The 18,791-nt window shown below is 35.8% G+C and overlaps 1 protein-coding gene across 4 annotated transcripts in view; it reads right to left on the bottom strand.

Annotated features, from left to right (window-relative positions):
• LOC105838939 (glutamate receptor 1) overlaps positions 1-18,791 on the bottom strand; it is a 225,470-nt gene that overhangs the window by 72,074 nt on the left and 134,605 nt on the right. For all 4 annotated transcript variants that reach the window (XM_036282959.1, XM_036282960.1, XM_036282961.1 and 1 more), the window contains exons 3-4: positions 4,258-4,385; positions 2,234-2,363 (exon numbers count right to left, since the gene is read on the bottom strand). In XM_036282959.1, the coding sequence (XP_036138852.1) occupies positions 2,234-2,363; positions 4,258-4,385 (258 nt within the window). The remainder of the gene's footprint in view (positions 1-2,233; positions 2,364-4,257; positions 4,386-18,791) is intronic.

Below are 18,791 nucleotides of genomic sequence, written 5' to 3'. Positions count from 1 at the left end.
TTTTAATTTATTAAAATTATATTAATTATATTAAAAAGTATTTAATATAATTTGTATGAAAAATAAATAATACTGATGCATTGTATGTCACTAGAGAATCATTATTAAAGTTAATTAAATATTTTTTTTAAGTTATCCTAAAAATTGTAGTGTAAATTATTAATGCGATAGTTTTTGTAAATTATGTTTCATTAACTTAATTGCGCGAGGTATTACCGGCAAAGTATCAACCTGAGAAAGGCCGAGATAAGTAAGGAAAAATTTACCACAAAATCCAAATGATTCTCAGAATGCTCATCGTCTCGCTCCTTTCCTCATACCGGCTTTAATCGGGAAACGGCATGGTTAAACTACGTCAGATAGCGACAACGGGGAAACAGGCGAGATGAGATGAGGCGGGAGGTAGGAAGGAAAGAGGTCGTTCAGCGTGCGCGGAGACAGCACGATAGTCCCTAAAGTATATTTGCATTTGCATTCGGTAATTAAACTCCCTCCGTTTCCGCGATACTAGACTACCTCAAGCTCGTTCTTATCGGAGTTTGTCGAAGAAGAGCAATTGGTCGGCTCGAGGAATTCCAAATGGCTTTCTCGTGCCCGAGGCACGTGACCAAGTTATAACGGCCGGAAGTCAGCGAGATACAAAACTGTCTAGCGATCCGCGGTGATTAATCGTTTCGTTCAGTCAAAGTTACTCCACGTTCCATTAATTAAGTAATTAAACCGCTGTCGCTTCGCCTCCAGCATCAAGATTGACATGAGATTTCGTACGAAACAGATCGGGGAAGAGATTCTTGTTACAATTTGCGTTAGTTATCGTTCTTCCGCCGTGCCGTTTCGAGTTACATGAGTAAAGCGTATTCGGGAATCCAATTCGATCTCGGCAATGCCGACAATTTCGACAAAGCCCTTAAAAATCAGCGCATATCCTCGTTTTTTAACTATTATTTGATAAATTGTAGCTTTAAAAAATATGCTTCTTTAAATAGTAGACTGTTTAGCTAACAATTCAAATGAGATAACATGTTTGGACCAACAGCAATTGTATTTTACTGGAATGTTATGCACGTAAATCAGGCAACGAACAAAAAGCTTATTACTCGAAATTACGTGCAATTTGTCTTTCGAGACATTATAAATTTGATTATTTTTCTTGAAATATGTAATATAATTAAATTATGTGCGTGTGTGTGTGTGTGTGTGTCAGCATTTTGCGATCACTGACATTATGTAAAGACTAGATAAAATTAGTAACAGACGCAATTACATAAAGTAATGGTACGCAGAAATTCGTGTTTAATTCCCTCTATTTTATGTTTAAAACCGTGAATGTCAGTCATCGAAGCATGAACTGCACACACGAATGCATATGATTTCATCCGAATCAATTATGATAATCATATAATTTTAACGACGGGAAAAGAAATTATGAAGAAAATTTAAGTAACACAAGTAGTAATTGGTAGTAATATTTTCGTGATGTAATTCACTTTCAAGCAGCAACGAGCTGCGAGAAGGCGTTAACCGTGACTATATTTCATAATCATACATTATTCCACTCACATGCTTTCAGTGCAGGATTTTAATCACATATTATTGTTTTAGATCCTATTTTAGACGCTCTATAATTCGTGTCAGAATTGAAAATAGAATTCCGCTTATGATTTGTCTCGTGTAGCAACAAAAATATTTGCGAAGAATCAGAATACATGCATGTATAAAATGTATACTAAAATACTCTCATATGTATATATCATATATATATATATATATATCAAACAGAAGTCAAAATTGTATTCTAAAATTTGAAAGTGAATTGTAAATTGTCCAAAGTGAGTTTTACGAAAATGTTTCCCTATTTCCGTACGGAGTTAATTAGAGAACTCTGATTGCGAATTTATCAAGTTTCATTTTAACATTTGCCCTACGAGAACGCCATTTATATATTATATCTTTTACATATACGAAGATATGGTCGCGGTGTCAGGTCGGATACTCGTACCCGCGTTTTTATTCCGCACAGAAGTCGGGGAATCCACTCGATATCCCATGTCTACGATATCGGCAAAGTTGGCCACGAGAGACCGAGCCTACTTGGCAGATATAATAAAAAGAGAAATATCGCAGGGGCGGAGGCGAAAAGGCGCGAGCTGCAGCGAGCGGTATGCGCCGCAGCCCGCGGCTACGCGCTGTAAAATGAGAAATGCATGAGAAAGCCGCAGGGTAAAGGACTTACCATCGTGGGAGTCATAGAGGTAGATGATTTTCTTCCAACCGTAGTATCGCACCGTATCGATGATAGCGCGATGGTAATCCGGTCGCATACTTATGGCGAAGTCCAGGAGACCGGAAGACGGTGTCAGGACCTGGATACACAATAATCCCGTGCATTTTCAACGTTCTACGATCGTGGCCGTTGTAAAATTTTAAATTGGTCGTACGTCATCCACTGCCGAAATTCTATTTAGCAGGGAAAGGAACCTCCGAAACTTTAATCTGAGTCGGTGCAATCGAGCTCCTACCATTCGTAAATTCTCTTTGAAACTTAATTCCTCGCGAATGTGCAACTGGTGCATGCGCGTAGTGATTTACTACCGAAATATATGCTTTTTGATACTAATTCCAGTTGTCGACTCGCAACTCAGCTTTTTCTCATAAAACATTTACGCGCTTTAGATATGCACTGCGAGATTTTCGAAGGCAGATTAAATTCTCTGATAGAGGTACGGCAATTTAAAAATATCTTTTTAAAATAAAATGATTTTCCCTTTATTGATCCTTCAAATGATATTGAAAGGGAATAAATATCGCATCGTGTTTTAAAAATTACTCATCGTCCGGGTAGAATAATCACATTCATGTATTGAATTTCCAATGATATCGATAACGTCTCTTTTCTTGAGAGCGAGACAGCCGATGCAAACGCAGTGCAGGAAAGGATCTCATGGAAATTGAAAAAGGATTTTCTCTATATAAATGGCTGTTCCTGGCGAACCGTAATTGGCCTAAAAAAAAAAGGAGTAGAAAGCCGAGGCGTCGAATCAGCATTACCGCGCGATTACCATTTAAACGACATCGACGTTCGTTACGCGTACATACATATATACTTATACTGCGCGGAAATATATCGTCGGAAAAATACGCACACAACGACCGAAATACTCACGAGCTCGACGTTCACCCTATAGCGTAGTGCGATATCAGTTTACAACGGCGCGATAAATGCAGCATCGCAATTCGAGCCAGCGAATAAATTTTCGGTGAGCCAATTCATTTCGAAATTCAAATTGTAATATGTATACCGTATGTATCGCATACATATTTACGTATTTGTATAGATGATCATATCGACCAAATCCATCATCATGCATCTCGCAGCGCCGCTAATTATCAGTTATACCGTGAAACTAAACTATTAATTCTATACATGACAATTATTGTCAAATTCGCAGTGTGTATTTCTATTTTTTTTTTTTTTTCTATGTCGAATCTTGATAAGTGGTATGGAAAATTTATGCATCGACTATAGGCTGTTCCTGCCATAGACACGTGACTTCAACTTGAACGCCAATCTTTCAGCCTTTACATATACACAGTTTTACACACACAGTCTTTCATGTAATTTACATTTGACAAGATTTGAAATTTAATGGGAATTGTTATATAATACGACTATTAACAATATTAATGTTATACACTTCATTGCGCAAGTATCAAATAAAATTAATAAAATAAAATTCTAAATTATATATATATATATATACATGTTTTTTTCAAGTCAAACCGGTTTGTAAGACGATTCTTTCAGATTTCCTTGTATGTTCTGCTTCAGAACACCCGTAAAAAAGCGGAGTGTAAACTATAAGATTGAAAAAAGGAAAAACCCACAGAAAAACAGGTTCCATGAATATAAATTAGATTCAAATAAAGCTTCGATTCATTACCTTGCTCTGAGAAAAAGTACTTGCTGTGACTAATTGCACAATTCTATTTCGTGCGAAACAAATAATGTAAATCTCATTCTTTAAATCGATGACTGCATTGTCCCATTAAAAAACCCAAAACCATAACGATATATTACATAATAAGAGTATATATTTAATAAAACGTAATTGCTATTGAATAAATATAACTACGATCTGATATAATTAAAAAAATCTTTTAATATATTGCAAAAAAATAATTGAAAATATGAGACGATATATAAAGACAAGCTATCTCTAATGCTATAAATTTGAAAGAAAAAGATATGCGGCTTACCTTTTCGGGGAACCAGGGTGTCACGAATGGCATTTGGAAGGTATTACTGTATGAATGCAGCGTATCGAACGAGTCTGGACTCACGGCGCCCAACATCGAAAACACGCCTCTACTGAACTGGCTGCAGACTGCAAAATGTAAAAATAACGATGTTATTTTGTTAATATTAGAGAAGAAATGTATGAGAATGAGGTAATTGTGTAGTTAGCATATAAAACAATCTTTTAGAGAAATATTCGAAAATAAAATTTATCAAAAATATCATAAAATCTTGAGCAACTTGTGCTTATTTTTAGAAAATTGTGCTCGTATATTACAACAAAATTACGTTTAATGTTATTATTTAAAAAAATATTACATTGTTTATAAACATCTGTTTTCACAACGTTGTTATTTATGGGTTGTTATTATTTAACACCAACCAATGTACATGTACGCTTTATGAAGATCGAGCGACCATCATATGATGGGTAATCTCGTTGACCATTATGCGTGGTCTTCCACAAAGCACAATAATACCACAAAAGTGTCAGCTTGCGGGACATACTGAACGCCTGCTGGATAGATCCGTTTTTATTAGCACGGTAGAGACAAAAAGGATTACCAATAAAAACAGCGTATGTGCCGGCCGAGCTACATACAGATCTAAATTTGATTACCACATTAACAAAGTCGCTTTTAATAACGTAGGATAAACGATTGAGTAGGAAAAATAGTGATAAACGGAAATATACGTAATATATATTTCTTTGTCAACTAACGTTAATGTTAATCGAAAATTTTATCAACTTTCTGTCAATCATTTGCATTGTTATTTATAAGATTATTAATAAACATTACTTATATAAAGTTATTAAACATAATTTTTTTTGTTATTTATAGAAAACACGACATTTTGACATGTAAAAATTGTTTAGAGCTGGTCGCTCGGCGCACCAAGCAATATTTTTTTTTTTATTTATTCAATATTCAACGTTAAATCAATATTGAAGTTTTATTGAAATTCAAGTGAAAATGGTAATACAAAAAAAAATAACAGACAGTATTGGTGTGTGTGTGTGTGTGTGTGTTTGTAATAGAAAAAATTAAAAAAAGTTAAATTGAGGTTATATATACGCAACCATGATTATTATGTGATATTGTATTGAGTACGATTGATGTGATAAAAAACGATATATATGTGTTGTTTAACCGCAACGGTTGGTACATTCGAAATAAATAGCAATGATGGATAAACGCGATAAAACATATAGAAGAACGGGCCATCTCGGAATAGGTGGAAGGAAAAAGGGAGTGTGACTGAGATAGGATATCGGTTGCACCGATTGCGAAGGTAAAGGAAGATCCAAATGGTTGGAAGCGATCCAAAGGGAAGGTATGCGGCGGATAAAAGAGTGCTGGTCGAAGAAAAAGAAACCGGGAGGAGCTGTGGAAGCTGCAACCCCTACAAGTTAATCGCTAAAGAAGAAACTGACAAGACTCGTGGCCGAAGATTTCTTGCAACGGTCTAAATGACTAAGAAACGTCGGTATTTTCGGATGCTTAATGCGAATAACATTGCGGCCTTGCGCTTACAACAAGCCATCTTAACTCGATAAATATGGTCCGCCACTTTCTACTGTTTGACTTGTGTTTCTCTTTCTTCTACAGAAAAATGCCATTTAATTTAATTTTAAAATTAAATTTCTCTGAAATATGTCTGTATCGCAGTTATATAATTATCAGTTATTTAAATATGAAAAATACTAAAAAAATCAAATATTTCTTTGCAGACAAAAACTTAAATTTACGTTTACTTAAATTAAAAAAAAAAATATTTTAATTTTATTTTGAATATTCATTTAATAAACACTTCTTTAACTTTGATACAAAAGAGCTGGAAGCACAATCAATTATTCTACACAGCAAACTACGTTTAGGGCTTCCTCCTCCGATTAAAAAAGTTTTTGAGGCCGCTCCATTGAGCTTACAAAGGAAATTGCGCCAGAGACGGTGGCTTATTAAGCATTTTGTTGTTATCATTACAGTACTCGTGTATAATTTCAAGTTACGCGCAGCCTACTTTATTTTAATTATTCTTTTATGCTCGCCCTCACGCTCAGCGTTCGTCTGGGGCCTGGGATGAAAAAGGACAAAAGAAAAAGAGGCGGTAGAGACGGGCACCGTTTTTATTTTCGTTGTTTCGCGGCTACCACGTGTACGTGCAGTAGAGCAGAATTCAGAGATCCGGCGGCACGGCGGCCAGCATTTATTGTGGCCACCCCGAGGGTACATTTATATTCATAAGCATAATGGGGCATCGTGATATATGCGCCCGCGCCTTGGTTAAGAATGTCCCTTCGCTCTTTCGTCATTATTAATTCCGCGTACCATCGCGGCCAACGCGTTTTCCGACGACCGTAAAAATATATACGCGCGACTCTTATTATTTGACTAAACGTGCGGCAAGAGGCACCGCTTTAATCGTAAGTTGTAACCGACGGATGTTATCCTGAGGAACATCCGCGAACAGTATTTCCCTCAAGAACTCCCTTGCACCTGTGCACTTCGCAACGTACTTGTTACGTTCCTGCCCCATCCGGTAGCATGAGTTATATCGTAGTTTCACGCGTTACTACATATTTCTCATGAAAGTATCTAGTACATATCATAAACTTTGCATTGAATTTCGGAAATATATTCTTTAAGAAATTTGGAAACAATTTTTGTTCCATGGAAATTTAATTAAATGTAACTTTCTCCCGTAACTTTTTCTATTGAATGGCAATCAAAGGTTAAATTAAAGATTGAATGGAGATTTAGTTTATGTTATGAAAACGTAATCGATTTAAGTTTAACTTTGTGTAGAATGTAGAACATTAACAATGGCCCATTTTTCCAACTCACTTTTCTCGATAAATGCGCCTTTAAGCATATATTATAGTTTACGTCATATTACAGATTCTCATAAATAAATGAACGCTGTATCGATAAAAGTTGAGAATATGGGCCATCACTTTCTAAATGAATATTATAACTCATATATGTGTATTATGAAATTAATTAAACAAACATTTTATTAAAATTTAATGGAATAAGAAAAAAAGTGATATATATATATATATATATACAAGTATAATAAGATTATTATTAGAGACAAGATTATTATATATATTATGTATAATAATAATATATTATAACTTAACATATAACAATTCGTACATTAATTCTTCCGGCCGACATATGTTTAAACATATCAATGAATTAAGTAAATCGCCTAACGGTCTGCATCGGATCTTAGTAATGAATATAATTTATAATTTATATATAATCAGAATTAATCAATATAAAATGTATATTTCTGAATTAATAAGTTTCTAAACAATTTTGTTTTAATTTTGAAGCACTTGATCGATTTTGTGAGTCAGTGCACGATATATTAAGTAAGGCATTATAACAGCAGCATCTTGTCCACGTAAATTTCTTTTTAGCATACATAAATTTCACTAAAACTACTAGTTAACGGAATAGCTATAAGATAACGCGTTAAATTTTAATCAATTTTTTAGAAGCTATGGTATAAACTTAAATAAAAACTTGTAATATGAAACAAAGTAATATGTGCGCGTGTGACAGTTTTTATTAATAAATTTAAAAAATTTAATGCCTATTGTTTATGTATTATTAATATTTTGAGTTTATAAATTCTTTTTTTTAAGTAATCACGCGGAAACAAGAGAGTTTATATTTCTCGAAAAATATATTAGAACTAATACGTGATTAATAAAGCAAATGGCAATATTAGATACAAAAAGAATGAAAGATTTATCATTGTCTAATTTTAAATATCTACATATAACTTTTTAAATATAATATTTGAAGATTTTTACATTAGCTTCTCAAGATGTGTCTTATTCAAAATAAGCTTTATACATAATATTGCAATTCTGATTGTACGCGCGATGCGTCTATCATCTTATTTGTTTCGATATATTGTGAAAGTCCCGAATCGATACGCAACTCCGTGTACGGTGCACAATGAGCATACCAAAGTTGCGTCAAGTATGCGAAAGGGATGCTCGATCAAGTAGGCGGCAGATGGTCGCAGTATTATCGACTCTATGCATTGGCTCATGACTGAACAAGTTTAGCGTCTATTATTATACTAAATATATCTACTCTCTGCGCAGCCAGCCTGGGTCAGGCTAATGATGCTGGCAAACTTTGCATACTGCACGGACAGGTGCTACGTACATGCAGATGATACTTCCACTATCTAACTTCGTTATACATATGCACAGTTGACGATAAGATGCATATTATCCAATAGCCAGATGATAACGAATAGGTGATAATAGTGCATAATATGTAATTTAAATTTAATAAGAGATGGTTATATCTATGCTGCTGCGTAGACAGAAACGGTTGCATTGTTTCCTTCAATTTGTGTGTGTGTGTGTGTGTGTGTGTGTGTGTGTGTGTGTGTGTGTGTGTGCGCGCGCGCGCGCGCGCGCGCATGTGTTTTAAATTCTTTGTAATAGTAAATAATTATTAAACAATTTATCGATATTTAATTGATAAGTAAATTCTATGTTTTGTTCTTTTATTAATGGTTCTCAAGTCTTGTACAATTCTTGCGTTAAAAATGTTTGCGCTAAAATGTGTTAAAACCATTGCCACGTAATAAACAATTGCAATTCAACTTTGTAAAAAGTTGAGAAAATTGATCTAAATGAGTGTCGATAGCACGAGGTGAGTTTGTTCTGATCCTGATTTCGACTAGAAAATCCTCTCTTTGCTTTAGTTTATTTTCCGTTCCTCTTAGTCAAAAAGTTCCAGAAGGCCATTTCATAACTTAGAGACAATCAACGGGAACGCTCACCGGAGAGAATAGTCGGAGGTAGACTTGAATATCACGGGCAAAATTATTTTTTACTCGCAAAGTTTCAAGTACCCGTCATAATGTAACTGGGCGATCCTCAACTGGGTCGCAATGATGATGTCAGCCACCTTCAGCAGGCAACTAGACAAATCTCATGGTCCTGCCCGGCAGTATGTAAAATTTCTTCCGCGACAGTAAACTTAGCAAGATTGGTTACGTTGCCGTACTTAAACCTTGGGCGCTATAATTTCCTGCCACGGAGGCATTTGTATCTTTCAAGAAATGTTGTTTTATATATATATGGACGACGGAGATTTGATAATCATATTGCGGAATATAACAATCAAAGTTATTTTTGCCCAGACAATATAACACATGTCGCGTACCTTTTATTCGTTCTTTCACAAATCGATACCTTATTCTATTAAAAGTTTATTTATATATAAAATTCAATATACGACGGACGCCGGCAATTGTATGAACATTTTCGAATCTTGCGACAGGCGCGTGAATACCCCACAGATAGATACCTGTACGTGTCGCCGGTATTATATTTAGCAATTCGAGAACAACTAATTCCAACTAGCGTTTACGAACCATTTAACTTGGTAACTTGTTCTATCACGCATGTTCCTATTTGTCCTTTAGCAGCCGCGGCGCCTGTGTAGATGTATCGGTGCGCGAAGGTGCGATGCAAATACGCGGGCATGCACCGACCTTATCAGAATTATCAGAGCACTGTTTCCTGGCCCTCCCGTATCCGTATGAAGTTCGCGTGCACAATAGACAAAGTTTCCGCGACCCCAACGATTATCTCGATTTGAGCCGGCGCGCTTGGCGGCGCATACGAATTCTATAGAAATCGCTAAGAGCGAGATACTCCTAAGTGGTCGTAAACTCCGCGGAGGACCGCACGCATGTTATCGTATCTAACAGCGGTAAGCCACAGTTGTCGCGCCAAGTAAAATAGATAGATCGTCGTGCAAGGAGCGTGAACATATTTTTTTCATTTCTCGTAAGGCGCAATTTTACGTAAATGGTCATAAATCTAATATAGATCGCGTCAGATATTAAAGACACGGTGGTGAAAGCCAGCGCTGTAATGATGTTTCCAATTAAAACTTGAAAATGCACGTTAACAAGGAAATGCAGACTTGCGCGTAGAGTTTGGATGAAAAATTGGGTCAGACCACAATAAAGTTTGCCGAGAGATCGTATAAAAATTTCGCATTCTTATATCCCCATGTTTTTTCCATCACATTTTTTTTACTTCGACACTTCCTTCTATTTTTTTTCCTGCTAACGTATTCGTGTAGATCACCTTTGTCGCGATGTTCATCCGCGAAGAGATTTAATTTACGTTTCAACAGCAATTATTAACTAAACATTACTGCGAAATGAATCAGAACTGGCCACATTTTCATTTTTCGAGATCTCTTCGGGCATGGAGTTTTCATTTCGATGGAAGCTAAAAGTCGCGGCAGGAAGTAACCATTATTCTTCTCGGACGATATGTGAGAGCGTAATAACGTCGAGGAATTTTCCGAGGACCGTCCGATTTTCCCGCCCTGCGGTCTCTGGTTCCCAGCCCACGGATAGTTTTTTTTTCTTCTCGTTTCCCGGCGAGGTGAAACTTTCTTCCCTCCTACCCGTCTTCAAACACGTACACGCCGGTGTAAGGATTCAGCTGTGCGTGAAAGCAGACGGAGCACGAAGTCGACGAGGAGCTTGGGAGGAATCTTATTGTAGTGGGATTTAAGAGAATTCAGCACGGCACGAAATTCTGAACAGGTCTGGTCTTGCTTAGAAGCGCGCACTTCGCGAAACACCTTGCGGGCATCTCGAATGGAGCCTAGCAAAATACGACGAGGGTGAAAGTAGCATTTGTATCGACAAATTGGAGTAAAGAGCTTGCGATTGTTGTGTACCTTTCGCGCTCACATTGCGTATTAAACACATTATACACGACCACAATTTGTGTCACTCATATTAATAACAATAGAAATCAAGTCACAAAACACGATTTTCGTGATTTAATATAAAAAAAAGTACATTAAAAAATAAATATCAGCTTTGAGAGCTGTTCGGAAAGACTGTCTATGCAACTTAATTTCTAAAGAATAATCGATTTCGCGAAGATACTCGACCCGATAATCGTGGCTGGCCGTTCACTCTTCTGTCTCGTTTTCCAATAGATCGAAAACGGTAAGAAGTATTCTGTAGCTGACAAGGTTTCAATGGTAAAAGAAGGATATAGGGTAGCTTATCCAAGAAAGTGTCTGCTTAGACAGGTTATCCCGATTTAGATGGAAGACTATTGTATTTATCAAAAAACGTCAAAGTTATTTTTCAGTTGCGTGGCGTGACGAATTATCGATACTGGCGATTACGCTCTGTCATAATTTCTTTATTCGTATTATCTGCGTCAGCCGTTTAAAGTAAATGGCGCTTTCGTTGCCTTATCGTGTAACAATTAAAATGCTAGTTGGCCCCGCTTGGCGACATTAACCTTCTCACGGTCGCGCAAACGAAATTCCTTCAGCCGTCGCGGCTCTTTTATGCGTTATTAAACGGAGTGGAATCGAAAACATCTATTCTCTCTCGCTGAAATTTTCTATTACTTTCCACTTCGCCGGTAACCTCTTAATTAATGTATTCACGGACCATTCATATCCTTTTCTGTAATGCGCGATGTATAAAGCTCAGAGAACTTATGATTCTTGAAGAAAAGAAAGGTACCTTCACCAAAGAGCAAAGATAATTTTGCATAAAATTAATGCCACTTGTTCTCAAGTGTCCCAACAAATCATTGTTAAGCCGTAATTACGCGACGACCTATAAACGTCATTTATACACCGACACACCGCTTCAAGTATACTTTAGAGTTTTAGAGCATTGCCGTCCAACGTAAAATACATTGTCACGTACCTTGTGTCACATGTAACCGTATAAAGCCGCCATTAAACTTAACAGGATTTTTGGTAGGTCATGCATAAAGTTGTCATAATAAAGTGAGAACTACATGAGAGCAGGGGCGTGAAAGGGAAATTTCAGCTGAACGCGCGGTCGTCAAATAAACCTAGGAAATACGAACACGTATGTATATACCGTAATGAAAATACTATTGTAGAAGTAAAACATCGCCTTAGATTTTCGTTATATGTTAATTAAGTTACTGTTATTTTCACTCTGGAATGCTACTCATATCTTTCGGACGTTAATATTACTCTGGGTGAAAATTCATTTCACAAAATTAAACATTTTTTTAATACCTTGTTATGTCTATTTTGTAGATTGCAGAGAGAATAATTAAACTAACACTACTTTTATGTAAAGTTATTAAATAAATTAACACTTTCTCTAGCTTTTTTTTTAAATCCTTGTAATGAATCAAAATTATTTGATTGCAATTAATATCTAAGAATAAAAAGATTTTTTTTCAAAAATCGAATCAATGACAGAATAGAATGTATAGAAAAAAAGATTAAAGGAAAATAAAGGTAAAAAAAGCGATCCTTACTTTTTATTAAAAAGTATTCGATCAATAAATTGTTCGTCTACTTTCTCTTAGTAAAATAAATTGTTGTAACTATTCGAATAACGTAAATAATTATATATTAATTTATTCTATTCAAAATATATATATTCTAAATCAAATTTTTGTTATTTGAAAATTATGCAATTATTTTTCTATAACGCTTGTTATAAATAAATTAATTAAAAATTGACTGTAGAGGAAAAGTAATTTGCTAGCAATACTACGAAAAAAATTACTAAAAAACGTTTGTATAATTTTTTAAATCGTCTTCTGTTTATACACAAAAAATAAACAATATAATGTATTGGAATTTGTTGCAAAACTGAATTTTGCAAAATGCTTTATTTGCCAAAAATATTTTTTATGCTTTTGTTCTTTTCCTAATTGTTATAGTTTAATATAGTTATAGTTAATCTTGCTCTGTTAATTTAATCATGGGCTTAATGGATTTAAAAAAATTTATTATACCGCCATTTTTTAACACAAAAATAAGCACTGCAAATTGCAAAATATATTATTAACATCACCTATAACATTTTTGCATAAATTTCAAAAATGGCGGAGCACCTGAGGATTTTCTATTATAAGTATTTCTCTTTATCTATCTATCTATCCATATATATATATATATATATATATATATATATATATATATACCTTAAATAGTTTATTAATTATAAAAATAAATTTATTCGCAAATAATGTATTGCAAAATATATTGCAAAAAATAAATAGAAAAAGGTTACATTAACATTACTCTTAGTGATTATTCCAGGCAAGTTGGAACTCGTATAAAACTAAAGAACGTAATGTAGATCTATGACTACAAAGAGGAGAATAGGTGGAACCACAAGTTCCTGCCTGGCGCTGCTATTTAATACACTTGAATTAAGCCTTGAAAATTCACCCATAGTTAGTATTCTGGGATTAATATGTTAAATTCGTTGTGCAATAAAAATTAAATTTGTTGTATTTACTGTGCAATCAAATAAAAATATTATATTTTTTAAATTCTCTTTTTGTTTAAAGAAATTTATAAGAGAAGATTTTTATTTTTGAATTTTTTATGTTTTGCACCATAGTTAAATGGAGCTAAATTTTAAGAACAAAATTTTAACAAAATTTTGTTATGATAACGGTATTCGTGAACAAAATGCGATTCTTTGGCAAGATGATCACATTGAAGATTAATCACATAGTGACACTAGTCGAACTTCGCGCGTGTCGCTTTTTCTCGAGACAAACGATTGGTGGTGGCCGTATTCGTAGATTCTATCGCTTCGACGATAAAACCGTCGGGTCTCCTTCGCCATTCTATTTGTAAGGGCGCACCCTCGCTTTTACCCCTTTTCTCAAATCCTCCCTGTTCAATCGGAACTGGCCCTTCCTTCTCCCCCCTCCCCCCCCCCCCATGATGTTTCCTCTCATTTCTCCTTTTCGGTTCCTCTTTTTTTCGCTTTGCACCTCGAAAAGACCGGTAGTCGGCTTGCTACAACGGCCCGGGGCTGCAATCGGATTTGTAAGCTCGCTCGTGCAAGGAGAAATACGTCTGCACGTATACACGTAAAAATATCGACACTAAGCCGAGCGAATTGTTGAGGGACGTTACACACGTCTTCTGTCATAAGAAAAATGATCACCAGGGTAATTCTCAAATAAACTGATTATTGCTTAAACGTGAGTTTGTTTTGTTAAATTTAAGATAGAATCAGACTATTTAGTCATTTGCAATATCATTTGTGGTTCAAAGCTTGCGTTACTTATGCTACACTATTTATGGAAATTTTGTTGGATTAATAAACATAATTAGATTTGCAAAATCTCAAATAACAAGTTCTCTCACTGTAACGATATTAAGTAAATAAATGAAGGTGATTTAAGCGTGGCTATCTGCTTCAAAATTAAAAATGGTCATGAATACAGATTAATGTTTATATTACAAACAAACGATGTTGTGTCGAAACGGTGCATTTCGCAAACTTTTCTGAATGGAACGTATCTAAAAAATGTTTTTACTCACAAAAAATTCAATCAAACATTTTTCTAATAATATTCTGTGAATTTGCGGTTTTTGAATTTTTCATTTCGACTGAAATTTTAATTATGAAATAAAAATTGTAGAACAAACGTTCGTGAGATTTCTTTTAATTTCACAATTAAATTTCATAATAAAAAGACAAGAAAAATAGCGCTCAATTAGTTACGCTCATTACGCTAAATATTATGTTTATTTTGTGTATATTTTCTCATAAACGTTTGTCCTACAATTTTTATTTCTCATAACGCATCTGCACAAATTTAATTAGTTGAGAGTGCTCTATCCGTAGCTACGATCTCTCTAACAGTATACATGTCGAAGAGCATCAAACTGGATGACCAGTTCGATCGTAAACGCGACTGGAAATCAATCTTAGTTGAAGCATGACCGCGAATGCAAACCTTGCTCTATACCTCTTAGTATCATGAACTCTTTGATGAAAGTTTAATTAGTTTACCCGAGATGTAGATAATCGTAATAATCGAGTAAATCCAATTTACATATTTCTTCGTTCCTCTCTCCCCTCATCGCCTCTCTAATTTTCGCTCTCGCATTGTTCCAATTGCAAGTATCGAGCTCGTTCGTAACCACACAAACAAGATCGGATTTGCAAACTTCGAATAGGGGAATATGTATGATCCTGTACATAGATGAACATCAAACGCAGGCAAATCCAGTGAGCCATTTAACTGTGAAGAGCAGGAGCTTGACTTAGGTATCGCGGCTTGAACGCAAATAGATAGCCTAGATATTACCTCATCTCCACAAAGGCGCTATTTATTCGCGTACAAAATGTTCGAAATAAAGTCAATGATGTACAAGTAATATATCGATGGGGTATGTGCACAATCTGTTTCACAGAAGCGGGTCACATCAGTTAATGGCGCGAAATTGAATTGATGGAAAGTTAATAAAAAGATATTGCAATGGGAGAGGAAACTAAAATTTTGACCACGTTCCTCTTTGATGCGGGATTTAATTAAATGTGGTCGTTAATTTTTGGCTTCACCTCGTATGCGATATCATTTTTCCATGGTTTGTGTTCTTTTCTACAGGTTAAGAGGTAATATTCCATTTAGTACGCGAGCTCACGCATTTTTTCATAAATTTACTTTATAACAGAAAACATGCGCGATTCTAATCCCAAACATACTGATGGACATTAAAGTAGTGGAACACGCCGCCGTCATTTGATGCCACGCGTTATCCTGCTGTAAAGGAACGGGAAAAACGTGGATTCGCATGCAAATGCAACTCTACACTCTTCTTTTGATACTGATTTTTCTCACTCTCGAGTTCTCCTCTCACGATCTCCATTTTTCGTATTTATCTGCGCATACGTGGATATGTTATATACGTTGCATACGCGTAACACGAATAGATCTGTCTATACACATCAAACATATTCCCATTTATCACGTGTGGATTTCATCGCCTTCCGTTTCCATTTCTAAAAGGAGCTAATGCTTCTTGATCCGTTTCTTTAGCAACGAGTAGCCTCTATGTTTTTTTTTTTTTTTAATATTATAACCGCTGGTTGACAAGCAGTCGACGCCAACGGTGAGTGGTGATTAGCATGAGAAAGGTTCTTTCATTTATGTCATATATTATATATCACGGCGCTAGATAATAAGTTCTCCATTCAGTTAACAAGGAATATTATGTTTACCATGAAATATGTGGAAGTACATGAAGTGACGTGAAAATTGTGAAATATTGATCGAACGCGCTCAAACTCGAGATGACACTATCTCGCGCAGATATATCGCGCGAATACCTGGCTGAAAATCTGGCTGGAGTCGGGCTTTCCAAAAATTATCGGCTGGTCGGGGGGTCAGCGAGTTCGAAATCGAATGGCCGAAATTCTCGATATCGGCGGACATACGTAGAGCCCTTATAAGACCGTTATCGGCGTCGTTAAACCGTCGAGTCTAATAGCGATTTCGATATACTTGGGATCGTGTCCCGGTCCCCATCGCCGGGATATCCGCCCGCGAATCCGGGTCCAGCAGACACCCTCTTTCGTGACCTGTCGCAGGATTTGCCGCCCCAATAAAAGGATTAACGGAACGAGGGTTAATCCTATTGGAAGGACCGCTCTCACACTCTTCTTGTTCTTCCCCTCCCGACTGCTCCGCTTCATCTCTATCCGTATTACAGTTCCGCTGCTCTACCTATATTGCTGTCTGATTAGTGGCTCTGTCCCGTTCCATTGGTCAGGAACTTCGACGCCGATAACGAACAATTATTTTCGTTTAAACTGTAACCTCGTACTTACCTATCGCTCCAATTTCGATTCGACGTGAGGTAATTTGTAACGTAATTTAACAATGGGCGAATTAATGGTAGCAATTGTCAAACGCATGTCAATTATTAATAATTTTATAACTAATAAATATTAAAAAGTATAATAATTCAAGTCAAGTTTGCAATTATTTATCATATATATAATTGCAAACATGATTTTAATTGTTAATCTTTCGAATGTTTAAAATTTTTTTCTAAAAAATGTATCTAAAAAAACAAAAAGAAAATTAATTGCTAATAAAAGAATTATCTCAACTCTAAAATATTACACAGCTCTTAATTTTGAGCTTAAATATAAATAATTATATTAGCCTAATAGAATTAAGATACGTAAAAATAAAAGTGTAAGAAATATTTATCTGTTGCGAAAATATAATATACGAAAAATAGCATACACACATATATAATCTTACGTTGCATATGCATATTCATATTACATACATGTAATATGAAGATACAAGATTATCGTCTGACGTGGTTGGTACGGTGCGAAATATATGGCAAGTAGGGTCGAGAAAGTTTTAGAGAGAATCTATAGTTGTAGGATCGTATATCGAAAAACGATTAAGAATAACCAAACCGGGCGAATATGAGCCAGCCGTAAATTTTCCCAGCAGGATTTGTTCCATTAAATGTGGGGATTATTATTATCGAGGAATATTCAGAATTTCGGTCGGTTGATCGATTGTGTCGTATTATGTTTACAATGACAGGAGTCCCACGATACTACGCCGGTTAAACTAACGCTATCATGGTTTAATTCAATTTTAATTGTTGTGATGCAGTATACGTAATCCATCTTAATGATGTATGCTGAATAAGGGATATTTCATTTGCATAGATCCGTAAAATTTTAAATAAATAATGCTCGAAAAATATGATTTTTCTCGGCGAAATTGTTCACACCGATAAACATTTTTTTAATATCCTTTCGATATTGTAGAAACATCGCTAGAAGAAAAAAATATTAAATTGAATCCGATTGTGACCAAACAATAACTTTATCATCGGTCAGCAAACATTCCCGTGGAATAAGCAACAAAGATTCGCGCCATACGAAAGGCAATACTTACCGTTACGTGCAACTCGGTAATCCGTATCGATTGATTCTCGTCGCGTTCGAAGGCTCGAATGCCGATTTTAATTTTGCGCGTTCTCTGAGCCAGTCGTCGAAGAAAAGAAGTCGTATTGGCACGAGGGCGAAGGTGGAGAAAAAGTGTCACGATATTTTATGGGAGAAACTCTTCGTCCTTTTCCCCGTTTTAAAGCCGCCTCTTACGTTTTTTTTTCTATTTCAATAGCTTTATTCTCTCTCTCTCTCTCTCTCTCTCTCGTTCGATTCTATCCCCGTTACTGTTTCTTTTTGTCTACCTTTCCCCCTTTTTTATTTTCTTTCTCTCTCTCTCTCTCTCTCTCTCTCTTTTTCTTTTTCTCCCTCGCATCCCTCGTCGACGCCCTCGAAAGCTCTTTCTGCTCCAGATATTCGGGCTGGGAGAGCGGGGCGGTTTCGGTTGTAGGTGGTTTGTGAATTACGAGACGTCGCGGAGAGAACGCGAATAGCGTGGAAATTGTACCGAAGCGATAATCCAACGTTCGGAATGTACGTAGTTACCGCATGCACGGTGATATACACGCGCGCGCACATTCGCCAAGTGTAAGAAGATTATAACTCGCGCCTAGGTGAAAACAAACGACTCGAAGGTACACACGTAATACATTTTAAGTCGCATAATAGAATCACGGGCGCACATATTGCCGCTCACGAATGCCGTTTTGATTTAAGCGTGCAC

This window comes from Monomorium pharaonis, chromosome 2 (genome assembly GCF_013373865.1).
Source record: "Monomorium pharaonis isolate MP-MQ-018 chromosome 2, ASM1337386v2, whole genome shotgun sequence".
NCBI classification, from domain to species: Eukaryota; Metazoa; Arthropoda; class Insecta; order Hymenoptera; family Formicidae; genus Monomorium; species Monomorium pharaonis.
This window is presented reverse-complemented; position numbering and strand designations above follow the sequence as displayed.